The sequence below is a fragment of the Carassius auratus genome, chromosome 34 (genome assembly GCF_003368295.1).
Source record: "Carassius auratus strain Wakin chromosome 34, ASM336829v1, whole genome shotgun sequence".
In the NCBI taxonomy this organism is placed as follows: Eukaryota; Metazoa; Chordata; class Actinopteri; order Cypriniformes; family Cyprinidae; genus Carassius; species Carassius auratus.
In genome coordinates this window covers 19,327,248-19,349,469 of record NC_039276.1, presented here as the reverse complement: position 1 = coordinate 19,349,469, position 22,222 = coordinate 19,327,248, and the positions used below count along the sequence as shown (strand labels likewise).

At 36.7% G+C, this 22,222-nt stretch overlaps 1 protein-coding gene across 14 annotated transcripts in view; it reads left to right on the top strand.

The window, feature by feature from the left end:
- LOC113053452 (E3 ubiquitin-protein ligase MYCBP2-like) overlaps positions 1 to 22,222 on the top strand; it is an 85,351-nt gene that overhangs the window by 1,224 nt on the left and 61,905 nt on the right. For all 14 annotated transcript variants that reach the window (XM_026218485.1, XM_026218481.1, XM_026218483.1 and 11 more), the window contains exons 2-11: positions 2,576 to 2,651; positions 8,443 to 8,658; positions 10,946 to 11,099; positions 11,189 to 11,385; positions 15,430 to 15,672; positions 15,987 to 16,058; positions 16,270 to 16,366; positions 16,888 to 16,961; positions 20,999 to 21,137; positions 21,255 to 21,331. In XM_026218485.1, the coding sequence (XP_026074270.1) occupies positions 2,576 to 2,651; positions 8,443 to 8,658; positions 10,946 to 11,099; positions 11,189 to 11,385; positions 15,430 to 15,672; positions 15,987 to 16,058; positions 16,270 to 16,366; positions 16,888 to 16,961; positions 20,999 to 21,137; positions 21,255 to 21,331 (1,345 nt within the window). The remainder of the gene's footprint in view (positions 1 to 2,575; positions 2,652 to 8,442; positions 8,659 to 10,945; positions 11,100 to 11,188; positions 11,386 to 15,429; positions 15,673 to 15,986; positions 16,059 to 16,269; positions 16,367 to 16,887; positions 16,962 to 20,998; positions 21,138 to 21,254; positions 21,332 to 22,222) is intronic.

Below are 22,222 nucleotides of genomic sequence, written 5' to 3'. Positions count from 1 at the left end.
GGGATTGATATGCATATCCAGCTACTGCATTTACTGTGAATTATTCAACGATAATAAATATCGGATCGTACATATTGGCGAAGGGCTGGGTTGTGTTGTGCCTGACGTCACCCTGCTGTAGACACGCACACACTCAGACCTGCTTTACAATAGCAAAGAAATATAACAAAGTCACATAATAATAATAATAATAATAATAATAATAGTAGTAGTAGTAGTAGTAGTAGTAGTAGTAAAACAACCTAAATAAATGACAAAGTGAAAATGGCAACACTTTGTGTTCATATTCTTTATTTTGTATTCTTTAGCAAATTAAATTCTGAATATGTGACAGTTTCAGTAAATTAAGCAAACTCTTAAAAATGATTTTTGTTTTTCATTTTAGATTGTCCGAATTGATTTTATCTATATGAAAATAACAGCAGTAACAACGGCAATAATAACACTTATTTTACACTTACAGCTCGACTAGAGGTCAGTATAAAAAAATATCAGATGTTTTTTCTCAAGATCTTTGAGAGCAACATCAGTCAAAATGTTATATAATACATATAAAATGTAATAATATTTACTGTATTTTTTTACTGGCTTCTCTATGCAAAATAGTTTTTTATTGTCAAGAAAATAAGTCTTGATTATAATAAAATGTGTGATAAAATTTTTTAATGATGCAAATTATATTAGAAAAGCAAAATGAAACTGATTCAAATTAGTTCCAAAGTAATATTCATTGAGTTTTAGGAGTCATTTACAAGTAACTTAGTATTTAAAATCTTCAATTAAAAATTTGTATTCCTACTCTTCAGTTATATGCAGTTCCTTAGTAAATTAGAGCGTAGATTTAGATTTCTTATTTGATTAAATCAATAAATCAAAGTCAATAAAAATGCACAAAATACACAATACAGATGCTTTTAATTTGCATTAAATTTACCCCCCAAAATCATATGGTTTAAATTTAAATTTACAAATACTACTCAAGATAAAAATGAATACGAACAGAGACCAGTAGAAGCTTTTTTCAAGCTCTTTGAGATTAACATCAGAAGAGTCAAATATATGCTGTGGTGTTACTGACTTCTCTAGGCAAGAATAGGCTTACAATAATGAATATTTGTGATGAATGCATGTAACAATTTTTATGAGACTGCAAAATCGACAATAATGCAAGCATTATTTTTTTCTCATTCCAATCTCTGGGAGATAGGAGTTTGATAAATGATTTTCCTTGATGTTTAATAACCCTTTTACCACTGGTTTCATAGTGTACACTTACACCATCCACTCATGATGTCACTAGCATTGATAGCAAGCAAAGTGCATCCCTCCCAACCTTCAGGCTCTTCATCACAAGCAGTCTCTGTGCATTCACTGTTCTCTGCGTGTAATCAACTACTGTTGTTCCATTGTTTACTGCTGTACACAAGCTCTAGCACTTCAACACCGTTCCTACATGAGGCTCTACATAATAACAGATTCAGATGGCTGTCTTGATGAAAATAAAACTATGATCGCCCGCTGCAAGAGCGCTTTCCTTGTGAAGGGTTTGCCATAAGGATTCGGGCAGTTTGCAGTTTCTCATGTTAGTCAAACAGTTTTTCAGTGTGTAAACCAGTGCGAAAAACTCCAACATGTTTTTAATTGTGAAGGTGTTAACATGGCAGCACTCAAATTTTTGATCTTTGTCCCTTTAAGATATTACTGCTTTTAAAATCCATGCTTATTAAAAATTCATGTTAAAACCACACATTACAGGGATGACTACATGTGCTGAGCTATTAAAGGGTTACTCCACCCCGAAATGAAAATGTGGTCATTAAGCCCTTACCCCCATGTCGTTCCGAACCCGTAAAGGCTTGGTTCATCTTTGGAACACAATTTAAGATATTTTGGATGAAAACCGGGAGGCTTGTTTTCACCGCGTGCATTGTGAACTCGGTTGAATTGCAGAGTCGTGTTTATGAGGTACTGGATTGACACACTGCATGTTTTTTGACATGCTGCCGTTCACTTTTTCTAGGCATAAATCCATCTCTGAACAGCATATGAAACCAAAAAATGAACTGTGTCTAGTCAGTTCACATGTGTTAGACAATCTTTTCCTTTTTAAGTGGACAGTTCATGGCCAGAATAACCTGCAGTGTTGAACCAGAATTAATGCCCTTTGTATGTTATCATCTAAATAGACCTTTGTATTAATTCAGGGTTTCTGTCGGTCTACAAAAAGTATTAAATTGGAGCAGAAAGTCACTGCATTAAAAATTGGAAGAAAGAAAAAAAAATAATTCCTGACTGATTTTGTCTGTCTTTTTTTCTTTAAATCAATATACATTTACTTGAGATTCAAAATGAAAATATGAAATATGAAAATATATATATATATATTTTTTTAAGCAAGCATATTTTTCTGACCCCATTGGCAGATATTTGTTCCTTGTTTTAATCATAAACGCACTTCATTTTGGCTTATTTCTCGAGAAAAGTCAGTTTGCCCCTCTGTTTGTCTTGATTTAAGAATGTTTCATTGCTAGATGACACTGCAAAACCACATCTAACATGTGCCATTCTTCTCCAGGGGAAAGAAAGCTTTGAGCAAGAAGAAGCTAAAAAGGCGGCAAAAAGTCAAATCAAAAGTGAAAACAAGATCAAAGGTAAGAAGACTGTGACTCTGACTGTGAATACTGCAGCGTTCATTGCTCCTCATTTGCACCATTCAAACAGTGCACTTATATTGTTTAAAAACCATTTTTGGTAGCATCATTTCAATATTCAGTTCATTCAAATTTTGAAGAAGTATCCTTTCATAGACTTCTGCTGTCTGTATTTCTCTGTTAGGCTCTCACAATGCATCTTTCGAGAATTGTGAACCTCTTTCTCAAAAAATATGTCATTGCTAACATCAGATAACAATGGCTCTGTTACCAGATTTTGATGTAGCAGTCTGAATTTTCTCTCTGGCCATTTTTGTAGAAGTTTTGACAGTGATCATAATACAATACATATGTATACGTATTTTCCTACTTGGAAACTGCTTCTAGTCATCACCGTTGAGAAGATAGCAGTAAACTCTCACACACACGATGGAGAATGCAGGAGTGGCAGGGGTCACGATTGGCTGTTGCTTGGCGACCCATGTGATGCACGTTTCCATGGCAACCGCTTCCTCCATCTCCTGCACTGAGCACCTATGCGGTGCCTGGCAGCGGGGCTTGTCTCACTACGTCTGCAGTGTTTACCAGCGCTCAGAAAATAGGCAGAGACCCATAATGTCTTCTATTGGATATTGTGTATTGTTTTGCCGTTCCCCCAAGCATGGGGTTAATGCCTGATTGTGTTTGGATATCCTTTCCCAGGCACTCTGTTTTCCCTAGTGGATGCGAGTGCTTTGCAGGCAGGGGTAAGAGAGAATAATGTGATTGTAGATATGGAGTCATAAACCTCCTCCCTAAAACCCTACTGGCTAAGGAGAAGGAGCACACTTCTATTTCTCCTTCTCTGCCACAGCCTTCTTAAAAGAAGCTCCTTGGCTTTGTTTGCTCAGCAGGGAGGTTCGCGTCTTGAAGACGTACTGCTGAAATGTCATGTTCAAGAACTTCAGTTTGCTTTGTTTGATTGGATACGAATGTGGCTCCATAAGTGTGCTGCTCTTCTGGTTTAATTTCTTTCATTGTCTGTGATATATTACACAATCACAGACAGCTTTGTGCTACTGATGACTAAGATTGGACGATATACAGTACAGACCAAAAGTTTGGACACACCTTCGCATTCAAAGATTTTTCTTTATTTTCATGACTATGAAAATTGTAGAGTCACACAATTTTTTGGTGAATTTTTCTAACAGTTCATTAGTGAAAACTGTTTAACAACAAGATTTTATATATATTTTTTCAGTGTAGCAGTGTTGACTAGTGCTCAACTGTTATTAGTTTTCTGACAGAACCGGTTTAATCAAACGATTCGTTCGTGAACCAGACATCACTTGTACAAAGGGAAGAGATCTTGAAACGTAGTCTATTAAATCTGTGCGTTAGTTTAAGGAGCCTTTTCTTTGAACTGTTATAAACCTCATTACTGTGTGCTCTCGAAGAGAGTTTCATCGTTTGGACTGTAGTATCAAATGCGACATGCAGTTTGATTAATGAATGGAGGATGACAGACAGCCGCAGTAATGACTTCAGTATAAATCTGTACCCCACATGGAACTATGGAACAGCTTCAGAACATTTGAAATATGTTCTTGAAAACCTTTTGGTGCTTTATAATGTTTTGTGCCTTTCGTGGAGCTCAACAATAACACCGAATAGTATACACAGGATCGGATTTGGATGGGTCTCGTCTGATCGATACCCGATCCACAGAAAATGGCAGGATCGTAGCCGATACCGATCCCGAGTATCAGATCGATGCATTCACAGTTATAATAATTGTTGTATACATTAATTCCTTTGTTTAACCGTGAGATCTGATTATTAGATTGCTATCTGTATTAGACAGAACTGTTTACCACAAAAGTGAACAAGAGAGAGGGAGTGAGAGCACTATGTGCTCAGGCACTGCCGCTCTCAACGCAGGCAAAATAAAAGTCCCTCTTCTAACATATCGGCCTAGCAGAAACATGTATTGGATGATGCCAATATTTGAAAAATGCCAAATATTGACCGATATATCGGCCATGGCCATTGTTTTTATATATATTTCTATAATGGTGTTGATAAATAATTGTTATAAATATTCCATTTTAAGCGTTCCAGGACAGAGATCATAACATTAGCACAGAATCAGTTCAGTTGAGATGCTCTGTGTGTGTCAGTCTGCTTCACGCTGAATCACACATGCGCAGTATCATCAGCTCCTCGGTTCTCGAATCGGACGTGTCTGACAGAAACTCTTCTCGGTTCAGTGTACTGATGATCCGAAAACCGATGCAACCGGTTCTTGAATCGAGAACGAGAACCGCTTCGGCAGTGGCCGTGTACGTTCGTTATCTGATTCTGCTGATTATCCACAAAAATTTCCCCCGGCCTTAATTTAAGACCGGCCTTTATTTGTCCCTGTTGATCACACAAGTTTAATTTCCTTTTTTCAGGCTGATTTAATCAATTGAAACATCCCCTCCTGTTTCAAGGGGCGGTCACACTGCACTTTTCGTTCTATTGACTTCCTTTCTTACGCATGCATATGCATCAGACCGGAAATGCAAGCTAATGTGAAAAATGTTGAATTTTGGACGCATATATATAGGGCTGGACGATTATGGCCTAAAATCAAAACCTCGATTAATTGGACTTTTTACCTCGATTACGATTAATGAACGATTATTTTGTTTCTGTTTTGTTTTATTGCCCTCATAGTTCACTGACAAGGTTTGTACTGTAAATATGAATGACTATTAAAGGTGAGATATTTTTCCTATTGAAAGAGCGATCTGACATCATAGCTCACTATCAGCAGGTATTATATGTATGTTCGTAACATTTCTTACAGATTATTGCTCAATGTAAGGGATAAATAAAGATCAGATAAAGATAAATTAGCACAGTACCAGTACGAGTGATTGCGTGTGTGAATTAGTCATACCGTCTCTATATTATTGTGAAGCTGTGGGTTGTAAATAGCCTAGTTCCTTCAAAAGTAGAAAAATATTCTTTATTAAGTTTTGAGATTCTAAGCTACTTTAGTGATAAATCACAGGACAGCACTGACAACTAGTTTCTGCATTCCTCTGTGCCCGCGATCTTCACAACTACTGTTTATATGAGATTTCGTGCCACAATGCAGCTGCGCGAACTAAGGCTGTCAAAATGGCTTGAAAACTAAATTGGATTTTGCAATTAAATATTATCCAAAATTGAATTATATTCGAATTTTAAAATACATAATTTTAGTCAGGGTGAAGAAAAGCTTTTGGCTTCTCTTCTGAGGCAACAAGAGTGCACATTGGACAAAATATTACTAATGCACGTTTACTCAAAGTATAAGAAAATATGACTGTGAAAAAAAGTGCATATTTAAAATAATGTTTATAAACCAATTATAATTAAGTAGCTTAAAGAACTAGAAACAAAACAGCACCATGTGTGCATGCATAGGTTAATTCAAAGGGGTGAAAGCCAATAACACAGAGTACATTTTTCATTTAAACATGAGATACAGTAGGATGGGGAAAACCAACCATAAAGTCTCAAGAAATGTTTTTTAAAAAAAAAGAAAAACTGAACCCACCTTAATTTCAATGGCTTTCTAAACATGCAGCTCTATTGTGTGAGACACGAGTGCAAGGGTAATAGAAGACGTCCCTCTCTAGAAAATGCGTGAAATATGCGTTCTGTGTGAATGGTTTGGTTTTAGTTTTGACGTAAACAAGATCTTCTCCACATTCTCTTATTCTGCAATATTTTGATTGAACATCGCAGCAGCGCTGCATCTAGTTGCTTCAACTGTATAGGTTAACAAAAACATTCCAATGCAATGACACTTTTATATTGTCATCGCATCTTGTGTGCTACTGATAAAGGCCAAAGTATAATTTAACCATCCGCATCCATGCACCATTCAAATTATATAATTTTCATCATCAAGAGTGCTCGCGGACAGCCACGCATCCGTCCACACGGTCTCAAAAAGTGCCTGCAAGCTGTGTCGTTTAAGCATCGATATTGTGATGTACGAATCCACGATAGTCACATCGCAGGATGTACGATGTAGGCTGTCGAAGTTGATCCGTTATTCATTAACTGTACGGGCCAGCTGCTCCCCGGCCCTTGACAAATGTGATTCGCAGATTAATTGCACAGCTTAACCATCATAGAGTGAAAGTTTATCATTTGCATGTGTTTTTAAGTCCTGTCAGTTTAACAGGGTGCATATAAGAACAAGCAGAGAGAGAGAGAGAGAGAGAGAGACAGAAAGAGAGACACACATAGAGAGAGAGAGACTTTTTATTTCACATTCAATTCAGAATTTGGGTGAAATTATATATTTTTCAGGATAATTTCCCTGCTGCTGTAGATTTGCTCCACAAACGGTACTGTACAGCTGGATACCAGCAGCATTTAAATAGTTTCAATATTAGAGGCAGAGGTTTTTCTCAATATCTAAATGACCAATACAATAAAAACTGGAGGCAAAGCAGCCTTTCTTTTTCTCATTCAAGTTGTACATGGTTTACTTCAGTGAAATTCACATTGATTTTACTGCCTAAGTGGTGAATTGCAAATCCAGGATGTTGAATTGGGGAGCAAAGTCAGAGGCAGTCGTGTAGTCTGTCAGCATCAGCAACCACACTGCTGACTGATGAGGACAGGATTTCAGAAACAAAGCTGATTTGGAGTCAGTTGGGTAACACCTTAACCAAGCTGTTTTTGCTTTGCAGCAGTGATGATAGCAAATCACAGGAAGTGAACAGAGCTGCTAGGCATGGCTCAGATGTGTGGCTTTCTAATGACTTCAGATGTCTGGTGTCGCTGTGCCAAACACATGGGGGTAGTTTTCTCTGTGGTGTCCGCCTTAAAATGAATGACCTCTGCATGACATTATACTTTATTTTGGGCTGATAGACAAATAAGACAAATGGGTGAGTTAAGACTGTCAGGGGATTGATTGATGAATAGGACAATGAAACTTAAGATACATTGTAGGGCTGGACGATAAGACCGAATACATGTGCAACGTGTGACATTTTGCTACTGTTTATTATGCTTTGTGTTACTAACAGGTTGCATGTGAAGAAACATCAAAATTGTTAAAATTGTTAAATTGTTACTTATCAGAGTTGTTAAAAAGTACATTGTCTGTGACAAATAGACGCACTGAAAAGAAACTGAACTGATGTGCAGATACAGACGTGTGTATACTGGGAATGCTACAATGTAACACATCAGACTTAAGTCTGGTGTGTAATATTATTGCTATACTAATTTATTATATTATTTATACTAATATAAAATTGTAATGTTTTATACAACATAATATAAAATGTTAACGTAAAATTTGTTGTATAGCGATATAAGTCTTTGGTCATGCAGCCCACCCCTAAATACATGCCAATAATTTTCTTCAAATCCTACAGTAATTATGGCCATATGAGTTTTATTTTATCCCAGATTTAGTTTTTTTTTCCTTTTTTTGTCCGACTCTTTTAATGATTAAATAAAAAAGATTTACAATGTAAAATGTACAAAACATTTACAAAAAATTTAAAATATTTTTCTTTTTTGTTTGTTCTGGGTTACTTTTTAATGCTTTAATATCAAAAAGCATGTCAAAATGTATATGTAGACCTACAAACAGTAGCACCGCTAGTTGCCCTAGGAAAATCAATAAAGTGCAGTGTTCCCTGAGGCCTGTAGTACTACATGCATCATAACCATCTTGTCTTTCTCCCTGTCTCTCTCCCTGTGCATCACTCCTAATTCTGTTTGTCTTTTTGTCATCTGGCAGACAGAGACTCTGGATGGGGCCTTTCCAGTGCCTGACATCAAACTCCACAGCAACCCCTCTGCATTCAACGTCTACTGTAATGTACGGCACTGCGTGCTGGACTGGCAGCAGAAGGAGGCCGCATTGGCCCTGGCCTCCCGCAACTCTGTGCAGAGCGGCGACTCAGACAGTGAGGAGGAGGAAGAGTACCGCGAACCCGCCATCAAACTCCCCAAGGTCAGTCGACGACATTAATAAAGCCCAATCTCATGATTCTATTAGGGGTGTGCACGGATAATCGAACATTTGAATATTCGTTCTGCTCGAATTATTCGCTTAATAAAAATATTAGAATTTCAAAAAAAAAAAAAAAAAAGTTCACAACAAAACCTAATTTGGTCACTTTCTGTGATTCTCCACAGCATATTTGAAGATGTATGCAAGCAAAAAATAATTAATGAATGAATAAGGAGCCGTTCACATATCATGCCTAAAAATGCGTGGAAAACGCTAGGCGCGCCGCTTTCTCGTTTTTCTTCTCAAGTGCTCATGAGGTGTCTGACGTTGCTAAGCAACAATGACGCGCTCTCTCCATGAAGATGGGGAAATTTCAGCAAAGGATAAATGAAAATATTCGAAATATTCGTTTTTTGTGAGCTCAAATATTCAAATGTGATATTTGCGGAAAATGCCCATCCCTAAATTCTATCATTCGTGCTTTAGTATATATTGTTTTTTGTTGTTATTTCTGCCTTTTATATCTCTCATGATAACTGCAGTGTCATATTATGAGAATATTACTTCAGTATTGTTTATAATATTTGAGATTCTTGCGTGGTGTTAATACCAGTTTTAGATTGATTATTGATGGCCTAACTTTCTATTGAATGTGATTGCCTAAGCTGTGAAGCATTTTGCTGCCTACCTTTTGAGTCCATTTTTGTTTTTCTTAAGAGTATTGAAAGCTCACTTGTGATTCTTTAAGTAACTGTCTTACTAGGCAGCTTACTACACTGTAAAATATTAGTGTAATATTTATGGTTAAAGACTTTAAAAATACTATGGTGAAAACCTGTTAGTTGTTAAAGGGATAGATCACCCAAAAACGAACATTTGATGTTTATCTGCTTGCCCTCAGGGCATCCAAGATGTAGGGGATTTTGTTGTTCAGTAGAACACAAATGTAGAAGGCAAAAAAGATATTTAGCTCAAACCGTTGCAGTCTATCAGTCTTATAATGTAAGTGGATGGGAATCACGGCTAAAACATACAATAAAAAACAAAAACAAAGAACAACAACAAAGTAAACATCAATTTTTCATTTTTGGGTGAACTATCTCTTTAATGGTAGGTTCCCTTATTATATACAGTGAAAAATTATCATAGATCTAACAGAAAATGACATACGATTTTACAGTAAAATACTGTAAAATGTAAAAAAGAACAAGGCATCTTGTATTTTGCAGTGAAATTTGTAAATAGTTTTAGGGTGTTAAGCTTCACTATTGAAGATGCTTTTGTGTTTTGTATTCAAGGAAGGGCATTTTATTGATAGTTGAACGTCTGTTATTATATCATGTCCAAACCTTGAGAGACGTTATGCAGGATAATTTGTTATTTCTCCTGATCGTCCTATGGACAAAGCAGAAATTCCTGATTTAGACGATGACCTTGAAAGATGAACCAGGTCTCTTGCAATGATAGCCCAACACAGTGTCTTGTAACAAGAAGGAAGCACTTTTAGGAACGAACAGTTTCCACAAAGAAACTTCCCAAAGATTCCTTCATTAAAATATCTCTGTTAAGGTTTTTTTTTTTTGTGTGTGTGTGATGGAATAAGTATCACTTGACTTACTGTGCTTGCAGAGTAAGAAAACAGAGTGTGATGGTCCAAAAAAAACCTATCAATGTCTCAGTGGTTCAGTGTTGTTAAATGCTTCTGCAAAAGCCACAAGTCGTGTTTAATTGTAGAATTCCCTCTTAAATACTACATTACCCACAATCCTGAAGAGATATCCGCCAATCCAGTTCAAATAAAAGTTTGTAATGTGTGACTTAACCCTTGAGTTGTTTTGTTTGGTTCTTGGCTCTTTATTGAATCATCGATTTTAAACAAGAAAATGTTCTTAAGAAACAAGTCAATTGTCTATTCCAGTGTCTGCTAATTGATGTTACAAAAAAGAATAGTCACAGTATCAGTAGTGAAGGAGGATTTTTGGCTTGCATCAGGTGTTTTATTCATGGGGAGTATAATTATTTATTTATTTTAATGAATCTAATTGATTAGATATCATAATATTTAGGCTATAATATTATAAATCAGGTCGGTTTGTATTGGTGATGTAATATGTTAATTATATGCGTGCGGCCCGCGAGACTTGCACTTGGACCATAATGCGGCCCGGTGGAAAAAATTTTTGAGAACCACTGGTCTAGATATTGGCATTGGCCATTAAAATGTAATTTTGGTCAGTCTCCAGTGTGGATGAATGTTACTTCACAGCTATGCTCCTCTGCTCCTCAGATCATTGGTATTGGGCTCTGTGGAGTGTTTGAGCTCATCAAAGAGACTCGTTTCTCGCACCCATCACTGTGCTTACGGAGCCTCCAGGCACTTCTAGACATGCTCCAGGGGCAGCAGCCAGAGAGCTTTCAGACCGAACCTCCAGATGTGCTCGGTGAGATACCATGTCCTGTTCAGATAAAGTGGTAACATGTATAAGCGAGTCTGTATGTTTTAATAATGACTCCACCATTGGCCCCACAGAGTCTCTCTTTCATCTTCTGCTGGAGACAACGGTGCGGAGCACAGGGATGAACGACCCCACCGGTCAGACCCTCACAGCGTTGTCCTGTGCCTGCCTCTTCAGCCTGGTGGTGGCCTGGGGAGACACGGGCAAAATCCTCCAGGCTGTGTCGGCCATCCTCACCAACAATGGCAGTCATGCATGTCAGACCATCCAGGTGAGTCAGTGTTTTGAGATTGCATGTGTTTTGAAGAAGCTCCTTCCACCGATGCCGCTGAACTGTTTCTAGATAGGTATAAGTAAATGTATATTATTCCTAAACACTAGAAAATCTAATGATGAAAGGAAAATGTGGTGAAGTCTGTCAAATGTGTGCTGTTTCTGGTTGTGTGTAAAATCTCCTTTTAAAGGATCCAAACTTCAGAAAACTACCTGAAGTTTAAAAAGTTTAATGGATGTTTGGCTTGGCGAGCGAGGCTGAGATTTTAGACCGCATTAAAAGCTGCTGTTCATCTGAAGTCACGATGACAGCACATTACCGCTCATCTCTCAGCGTATGATAGCCAGAACCGCAACTACATGTGGAGGTCAACAATCGAATTGCCTGAAAATGTCAAATCTCTCTGATTTCCTGTCTTTATTATATTATTCTGCCAGTGCAGAGTCTCCAGCCAATTACTCATCAGTCTTCTACAATCTGAATGATATAGGTCTGTTTTTTTTTTTTTTTTTTTTGCTTTATTTAAATGTTTTAATGCTCTCTTTCCATATCATACTGATTTAGACATCAGAGAAGGTCAGAGTTCATTTGTTGTAACCAAGGTAACTACAACCTAATTGGAGCATGAGTAACTTGCATAGCTTGTGTAAAGTGTGATATCTGAGCCGTCGCTCAATGTCAGTTTAACAGTGCACACAGCCAACTTAAAGTGGTTCAGAATGAAACCGAAAACAGGCAAATGCTGCTGTGTCTGTCCAGATCAAGTGCTTTGCAGAGCATAGCGATATTTTTCAGCTTTTTAATGTTGCAATAGATTTATGTATATATATATATATATATATGCATTTGCTTTTTAATGGCTTAAACAGTTGTTTATTTATTTTTTGTAATCTGAGAAATTCATTTAAACCAATCAGCCATCGTTGCCCAGTGTGTACATGTTTAATGCACTTAAGTAAAATACAATTAAAAAATATTTTGCAATAATCAAGGCACATTTTCCACTTTATTAAAGACTAAATGGACTTAAGCATAATCAGTATTTAATCAGTTTAATTCATATTCACAAATATAATGTTACATGGTATTGAACATCAGTATTTACTTGTGCATTTTTTCTATTTGAAAAAACAACAACAGGGATTTCCATGAGTTTTTTTGCCCTGACACAAATGTAACTTCACTGAGTGAGTCATGTCAGTGTTATTCAGCCAAGGAGTGAGTCATTAGACTGATTCAGACCAATGACAAACCAAGCCGTTTTGATTAGTGCCAATTTTTCTCCTACTGAAATTTTCACTGGCCTCTTTTTTTACCCATGTAACATTGTATTTTAATAAACAGCGTTGTTAGGACAACAGAATTTTAGATATAATTAAAAATGTCCCAAATCTTGATTTTAGTTTTGACCCCACCATGAAAACTACAAGCCAACTAAGAGACATCAAAGTTCAGACATCATTAAAGACAAGAAAACTGAAACTGTTTTAACAGTAGGATACAGGTACAATGCAACAGAAAACAATAAAAAAATTATCAAATGTAAGGTAGGCTATATTTAAGGGCTGGTAAGGTTACTTTTAAAATATATTTCACTACAGATTACAAAATACAAGCTTTAAAAAGTAATCGGTTACAAATTACTTTAGATTACTTGGGTTTAGTAATTAATCTAAATACTTTAGAATACTTTAAAAAACTTAAGCTTTGTAACACAAAGGAAAATATTAACTTGACGTCTTGTTTTTTATGGTTTCCGACATCTACCAGCTATAAGATTTGTGTTTTCTTTGCATTTTATTTTTAAGAATATCAATTTTCCACAATTTCTAAGAACAACAAAAAAAGGTAAAAACTAGTAGCATATCGGGATGTAACGATTCCTTAAATTTATGTGAAATTCAAAATACAGATTACACCATACAATTTTCATACAATTTATATATATATATATAGTTTCACAAAATGACATTTAAGACAAATTATAAATGAAAATGTGTCCTTTTATTATTAGACAAAAGACAAAATCCTGCATATTTCTTTGTGAAATTGAAATGTTAAATAATAACTAGCTTGAATTTTAAAACAAATCCTAAATCAAATAAGAAAATCATACAACTAAAAGAAATATCTAAATTTAAACAAAATAAATTGTGCTCTATTTTAAATCAGAGGAAACCATTTGAATTACTATCCAAAAAAAGATGCTAAATACATGTTTTGGATGGATTGTATTATAAAAAAATTTAAGTAAAAACAGAATGGTCCGATTTTATCTTTGTGAATGAGATGCAAATGTCACTCTCTGACAGCAGGTGCCACTAATGGAACAGCAGGTATTTAAAGACCAAGTGCACGGATCCAGTATAATAATGCAAAGGAGATTTCTTAACCCACTCTATACGGTCACTTATAGGGGTGCACTGATATATATCGGCCGATGATTAATGCGCATGTCCTCAGTAAAGCCAGTTTTCTAATCCGTGGTAAATTCCATCAGGTTCGTGATTTCACATAGAGCAGCTGTTACTACACAGAGCCGTTGTTAACTGAGAAGATACGCAAATCCACGTTCATTATCACCATTGATTTGCACAGCTTGCCAATTAAAAACAACTTTGTGTAGTAACAGCTGCTCTATGTGAAATCATGAACCTAATGGAATTTACCACTGATTAGAGAACCGGCTTTACTGACGAGATGTGCATTAATCATCGGCTGATATATATCGGTGCACCCCTAGTCACTTAAGACATAACCGACTGTGTTTACAAGAATATTGCAGAGACAATTATTTTGAAATAATTTTGTGTCCATGTGTTCATTTAGAAGCAAGGATACGCGAAAGGCGAATCACTTCCGTTTAAGCGCATGGTCTGAAACTCTGCTCTGAATGCGCGCAAATGGTTTAAAATGGCAAGATTTAGAAACAAGTGCAAACTATCAACTATGATCCGTTTCACCCCTTCAAGCAAATGAACAACGTGAATCAAGTTAGGATTTTTACATGACTATTCAACAGAGCCCGTTGTGCAGGGCGGTGTTATATTTTGGAGCCCGACTGGAAAACACAATAGCCCCGGGACGTCGGGCTAGCGATTTTGCGAGCCTGCCTTTCAGATCTATCCAGTCTGTAAACCATTGGTTTCCACACTGATTTTGTTAAACAAAATAAATTATTATTTTAAAAGATTGACTCAAAAGAATCATCTGTTCACGAATCGAAACATGAACTTGCATAAGATGGTCTATTATTGAACATTTCGTATGAATAAAGACTGAATAAAGTTCATCTGTAAAGCACAATAAGCTATCGTTTGACTTTATAAACTTTTATTTCATGCATGATTCGTATGGATCTGTTGACTGAATGCAAAGTGTGAGTTCTAGGAGAGTGTTTGTGTCGTTATGATGAGCATGTGTGCACGCTCACTACGAGTTGCTGAATGAAAAGCTGCTGCACGCAGTTTTTTGTTTTAACAGCGAATCAGTTGCAGCATTGGTTAAAATCCCGAAACTGTTTACTTAAATATTAACTTAATGACATCAAAGTAAAAGTAATCACTGGTAATCTAAAATACTTTTCAGATGTAACCGTAATCTGTTTACCGCTTATTTAAAATGTAATTATAACGAAATACAGTTACTCATATTTTGTATTTTAAATATGTAACGCCGTTACATGTATTTCGTTACTCCCCAGCCCTGGCTATATTAGACTGCTGTCATTTTAAGACCTACAGTTAAAAAAAAAAAATCGTGCTGGATTCCAAGAAATTTCTAGCTTAAAGGAGTGTACTCCAATAATGTAATAGATTTTTTAACAGTGTTTTGCACGGAAAAATATAATGTTACACGTGTTACATTCAGACATAACAGACTATGGTTACAAGGATACTCAGCAGAACAACATTTTGACATTTTTGTTTATTTGTATGTTTAAGTGCAAGAAGCCACAAAATTAATTCTGTATTCGTGTGCTTTCACTAGAAGAAGGATGCTCAAGAACTATCTGACCTGACTGTGTTTGTGTAACTACAGGTTCCAACAATCCTGAATGCGCTTCAGAGGAGCGTGCAGGCAGTGCTGGTGGGAAAGATCCAGATCCAGGACTGGTTTGGGAACGGCATCAAGCGAGCCGCACTGATGAACAAATGGCTTCTGAAGGAGGTGAACATCGATGAAGATGAACGCTGTCTTCTTCAGACTGATGGTTCCTTCCTGTACCTGCTCTGTAAAGATGGCCTCTACAAAGTGGGTTCAGGATACAGTGGCACTGTGCGGGTGAGGACATTCTTTATCTACCTGATTACATTAGAAATGATACAAGCTAGATCTCAAAGGAAATAAATAGTTTGGTTATTATCTCTAATTGATTAGTAATTACTAGCATATCAGAAAAATTCATGTCAATAAGTATTGCCATCGAAAGCCATTGTTTAAACGCTTGTTTTTCTTTCTCTTATGTGCAGTTTGAATGTTTATATTCATATCTCCAGTTCTGAAATTTGTGAAGTCGTGGTTGTAGTTTAGTGCTGATGCGGCAGGTTGTATATTGTTGTGTTTGTTTGGGTGCTAATAAGAGGCTATCGTTGCAGGGCCATGTGTACAACTCCACATCACGTATCAGGAACCGTAAGGAGAAAAGGTCATGGCTGGGATTCGCCCAGGTATAGATCTCTTGTTTTATGAAATGTTTCTCTTGATTGTCTCTCTGCTTATATAATGTCACTGTACTCCATGTATATTACTTAATATGGGTTTGATTTATTGATCATGCCTCAAATTAAGGCATTACATGCTTTTGATGTTTTCAACCAGAAATGTTATTCATTGTACAGCCTTACAAAAGAAATGTTCCTGTGGCGATTTGCTTTACAGGGTTGTTTGCTGTATCGAGACATGAACAGTCACAGCATGGCGGCCATTAAGATCAACCCAGAGACTCTGGAGCAGGAGGGCACCGTCACAATGCCAGGTACAAACACCCCTCTTACGTGTTGTTGATCGCTAAGACCAGAGCAAATAAATGACTTGACCAACACACTACTCTTCCCTGTCTTAACATGTTTGATATGGAAAAAATATATCACGTTTTCTTGTGTTAGGCGTTTTTTTTTTTTTTAGAAATATCAAGATTCACGCTTTTATCACAAATCTTTGTCATGTTGGTTTTACTATTTTGCAAGACCCAACTGAATCTACATGTAAACATTGTGTGTTTTCACAGTATTAGCACAAAAGTTAACTTCAATAATCAGGCACAGATCGTGGAGACATTTTTTCCTCCACAATCAAAAATTATCATATCGCACACCCTTAAAATGGACATATTTCCCTGAATATGTGTAGCAATGGATATATCATGTAGTAATTTTAAGCAGTTTATGTTTAAAATAATACATCTGGTAAAGATTAAATAATCTATAATCTGGAACTGTAAAGTTTTAACAGTATCAACACATTTTCTCTTTGTTTATATGTTACTCTGTTTCTCAGGCCTGCAAGCAGATGGTCAGAACATAATTTTCACTGATGGAGAATATATCAACCAGATAGCAGCCTGCAAAGATGTAAGTGGTTTTATTCTTTGGCAATGTCCCTCTTTTCCAATATCCAGTGAGCTATCTTTGTAGGCAACATTTTAGGCAGCATAGTCACGAAGGCAATTCCAAACACCATGCTGCGTAAGTATGCCAAATGAAAAGGCAACACTGTATGAATTCTTCAGGGTGAAGGCAATCCCACAATGCATTGTGCCAAGTAAAAAACAGTGTAAGTTGGAGGTAAACGCTATACTTTCATCTGTATCTGGCTCTCTTTGGTAAGAATTATACTAATCAGTACAGGTATCGATTTAAAAAAAATGTTCAAAAGAGTATAATATAGTATAATGCATTATCTAGGACCCTATGATTTCTTCGATGCGGACGTAATCGTGGAATCCAGTCATAAAAACATATTTTACGATTTAACGTATATGTGTGTGTGTCATAAGCTGCACAACAGTTTTTAGCATTGATAATAATAATAAATGATTCTTGAGCAGCAAATCAGCATATTAGGATGATTTCTGAAGAATATTATGACACTGAAGACAGTAATGAAGCTGAAATTACAGTGTTGCCTTCATAGGAATACATTTAGTTATAAAATATATAAAAACATCATTTTAAATTGTAATAGTATTTCACAAAATTACTGCTTTTACTGTATTTTTGATTAAATAAACACAGCCATAATGAGCAGTGAAGGCTAAACTCAAATGAATTTAAAATATCATACTGGATCCAAATTATTTTACGTTATAGTATGTATAAAAATACTTGCATGTGCTTTTTTTTCTTTTTGCGATTAGCTTATTAATATGCTGATGTTAAACTCAATCATATTATATCATGGAATCAATAATATCCACTAAAAATGTTGTTTGCAGGAGCTGTTTAGTTAATTCTTCAAGCCAAGCTGCTAGATGACTGGGTGATGTAGTTCTCAAACTGTTAGACTGCAGTAAGCATGAAAAAGATGGGTAACAATGCATGAACCCCAAGAATAGTTTAGTGTGTTTAATCCAAACTGAACAGCCTGTTCTCAGCATGCTGCGGTCTTCATCAGACGATAACAGATTCCCCTGTTCCCCCCCTGCACGTCATACAAACACGATCAGCGCCTTTTTCTCAAGTGGCGTGATTGTGGCTGTCTGCAGCACCTAATCTCCTTTGTTTTAGCCGATTTCAGACCTGCTGCATGTGTGTGTAGGCAGGGGAAGGGCCGCAGCAGTGGATGTGGGCATTTCTCTTAGGATTGAACCCACTGGCAGATCGTGAGTGGGCAGCAGTTCGGGGAGGGGGCGTGATAACTCATATTTGCCTTTGAAGATCTCTTTATGCATACATGAATAAGAGATAAGTGAGTGAGTGCTTGGGTTAACCCTTAAAGACCTAGAGGTTTTTGGGGCGCCTGACACACCTGCACTTTTCTTTGCTTCTCAGACCTATTCTAGCAGTCAGCATCAAGTGCCATATATCATTATAAACAGGATAACTTACAGTTTAAGTGTAACTTATTTAAAGTCTCAATTTTACTTTTTCTCAAAGATTGAATGAAATTACAGAATTTTAAGAAAATGCAAGAAACAGTTGGGTGTTTTTTACGGTGTACTCCTACAGAAACTCCTAAAGTTTGGATATTTTTCTTTAGAAAGTTGTGTCTGGGTGTTTTACACTTCCAAATAAAATTTTGTTTCGATATACCATTCCCCAAGCAAGTTATAGCCATTTATTGCAGTATTGTTATCTGCGCTAAGTGAAAAACCGGCCTATTTCGTTAACTAACAATAGAGATGTGTCCAAAAACATTTTAATGTGTAAAGAAAATGGAAAGAGTGTTATTTGATAACAAAACCAAACAAAACAAGTTTTTTCTTCTTCTGAGAAATATATTTTCAATCTTGAGTATGAACAATAAACAAACTATGCAGCATATAGTAAAAACAATTGCACAAATTGTCGTCAACAATGAGTGAGAAATATTCAGAACGCTTCAACAATCATTTCTGTTTGGCTCAGAGGAACGAAATGCATTGGTTTCTTCTTACGAATCAATGTTGTCAAAATGTGATGACGTAATCACGTACACTATGGCGCCTCTGAATATCCAAATGAGAGAATCTCTGCTTTACATCAATTTTTAAAGCATCCAGTGGTTCAAAAGTTATTAAACATTAAAAAACAGCAGTTATTTTTTGCCGCGGGCGGCTGTCTTGGTCTCTTGAGGGTTAAGGGGGGAGTTTTAAGGGTTAATGCTATGAACTGTTATGCCACATATCTTGGAGTGAGGATGAAAGGCAAGAGTGAGATTTTTGAAAGCTTACTCACATGCTCGTTAAAAGCGGCATATCAAAGACTCCAGTGTGTTGTCTTCTATTTTTTTTATCACTCACTAATGCAAATTGCACACACATTGCTGATCTGACACACTCTGAGCTGTTTCTGGATGGAACTAGCTCAGTATGTTTGAGGCGGCTGCTAGTAGTGAGGGTGCGTTTCTGCTTTGCATCTCTCGTGTGTAATGCTAACACAGTTAAATTCTCCCTTTGACCCTCACACACTCACTGCTTCCTCCGATGAGAGGCTGAAGCCTCTAACCGGGTCAAAGCCTCTGCGATTATGACAATTCTGTTGAGCTTTCAAACTAGCCCTGTCTTCAGGAGGGAGTTTAACTGTTCGGTATGAAGATTTGTGATTGACCGATAATGGTTTTTGACTGTCGATGTCAATATCTTGGAAAGCATGGTGGCAATAGCCGATATAAAGCAGATGTATTTTTTTTTATTTTTTTTTTACATTTTTATTCAGATTTAAGAAATTTGAAATCATTTGACAATGGATTAAAAAATAAATGTGTAAAATAAACATACTTATACTTTAGATGACAAGGTATTTTTCACAAATAAATATATACTTAATAAAAATATAATTAAAAAGGAAGTAAACACTGTAACCAACAGGGCACTCAGTATTCTGGGAAGTTTGTGTGCACTGGGAATCATATTTTTCAAATAAAGTCAGGGTAACACTCATTTTACATACAGCACACAGAGAAAATGACATGAATATGACAGTGGGTGAATGCATAAAGTGCAGAATAATTTGAAATCACAAGTTCAAAGCATTCAATTCACACGGAACGACCATCACACAGAGAACACGCGATCATGCTGGATACACACTTCACAAGATCTCACAGCTGGATCCGACTAATTTTGCAGGGTCTGTGAAATTAATTATTCATTAGTCATTCAAAGATTTTTTTAAATGAAATGTGTATTTGCTTAATGCTGACAGAAAACAAGAAAGTATTATAATGTTTGCCTTTCTATTACTATTAATATAAACGCAAACATTATAATACTTTGTGGATACATTTTAATTCTTTTAACCATTTTTTCTGATTATTAGACAGACTTCTATCTGTATTAGACAGAACTGTTAACAACAACAGCGAACAAGAGAGAGAGAGTGTGAGCACTGTGTGACAAGGCACTGCCGCTCTCAACGCTGTCAAAATAAAAGTCCCGCCTCAAACACATCGGCAGAGCAAAAAAACGTATCGGCCAATGCTGATATTTGGCATTTTTTCAAATATCAGCATTGGCCGATAAGTTTTTTTTGCTCTGCCGATGTGTTTGAGGCGGGACTTTTACCGATATATCGGTCGACCACTAATTAAGACGCAGTCACACTAGACTTTAAACATGCTGAACTTCTGTCTTTATTGTAACAAACAGGAAATTATGACACTAGGCTTCTGTTTGTAATAATAAAAATAAATAAATAAATGTGAACATATGCAGTCAGTACATTACCACAAGATTGCAGACCTTTACCTACATGTCGTTTCAAACCAACAAAACTTTTAAAAACAAGTGAAGATATTTTTAATTAAAGAGATTTCTGTGTCTCCATCGAAAATTACTAATAATCTCTATGAGTCCAGCAGTTTTCTTGTTTAATCCATTTGAACCTCCTGAAGAGATATGATTGCTTGAAATTATGAACCGATTCAATGTAGCTTGTATGTTTTTGTGTATATGTTTGGGTTTATTTAGGATGGCTTTGTGGTGCGGATCTACGCCACCAGCTCAGACCCGGCCCTACAGCAGGAACTGCAGCTCAAACTGGCCAGGAAGTGTCTTCATGCCTGTGGCATCTCCCTCTTTGACCTGGAGAAAGACCTTCATATCATCAGTGAGAGCAGTGCTCCAGTGCACACACGTCTTTGCATGCACATCAGTGTTTAAGAGGAAGTATGCGTACGAGAATTAACTTGGGGTTGTCTCTTTTGCAATGTGTTTGTGTCCTCAGGCACAGGGTTTGATGAGGAAGCAGCCCTGATTGCAGCTGGCAGAGAGTTTGCTTTGATGAAAACGGCATCTGGGAAGGTAGACATACCTCTCTATATTCCTCTGTTTCTCTGCATAAGTGTTGAACAGAATCTGAACACAGTTTTTCATGTGGTGGTGGAAGTGCTACTGTCTTGCATTATTACAGCATCAGCTTAGAAGTAAAGATAAAGCAGATGTTTTGAATTAAGTACAACTTGAAATGTGTGTTGTCTGAGTGTGTATCTTTGTTTACTCTTTGATAAAAGAGCACTGAAGCACAGTCCTTAATAAAATCAACTAGTGCGCAATCATCTGGCCATTAAATATGCACATTTATTTCATAATCTTAATCTCAAATCTTCATCAGATGGAGGTTGCGTGAGTGAGGAAGTGTGTGAGGTTCACACTAGGTCTTGCAGGCAGGGCTCACTCATGGCAGTGATGCTGTCTGGTGTGAAAGAAACAGCAGCAGCAGAGAAGGGCAGCCTGTAGAGCCACACACATGCTTAAATAACTGGAAGTAATTTGATTATTCTACCCTTCCAGTTGAGCGGTGAGGCTGGAGCCTTTGAGAGGCCAAAGCAAGCCCAGCGTGTGTGCATTTACACGTGATACTAACACAGTACAAATACAGGGGAGCGGATCCAAAACTGACACGCAATGAGCACTAAATGCAAGTGCAAATCAGCTTTGGCAAGTACATAAAATTGTAAAAAAAAAAAAAAAATGCTTTGTTAAAAAAAATGTTGGTTCAAAATGTATGGATGGTTTATTATCTCCGTTGACCTGCCGTTGTCAGGTGTGGCAGAAAGTTAAATATGGACTCTGGGTGTGTCTCATTATGTGAAGTGATGGAGTGTGTTTAAGGGAGGAGCGGTGAGTGTGTGCCAGATAGGAGAGCTGCTCTAGGTTTATCATTCTGTAAGACTAAGCTCTTATCTGGAGACT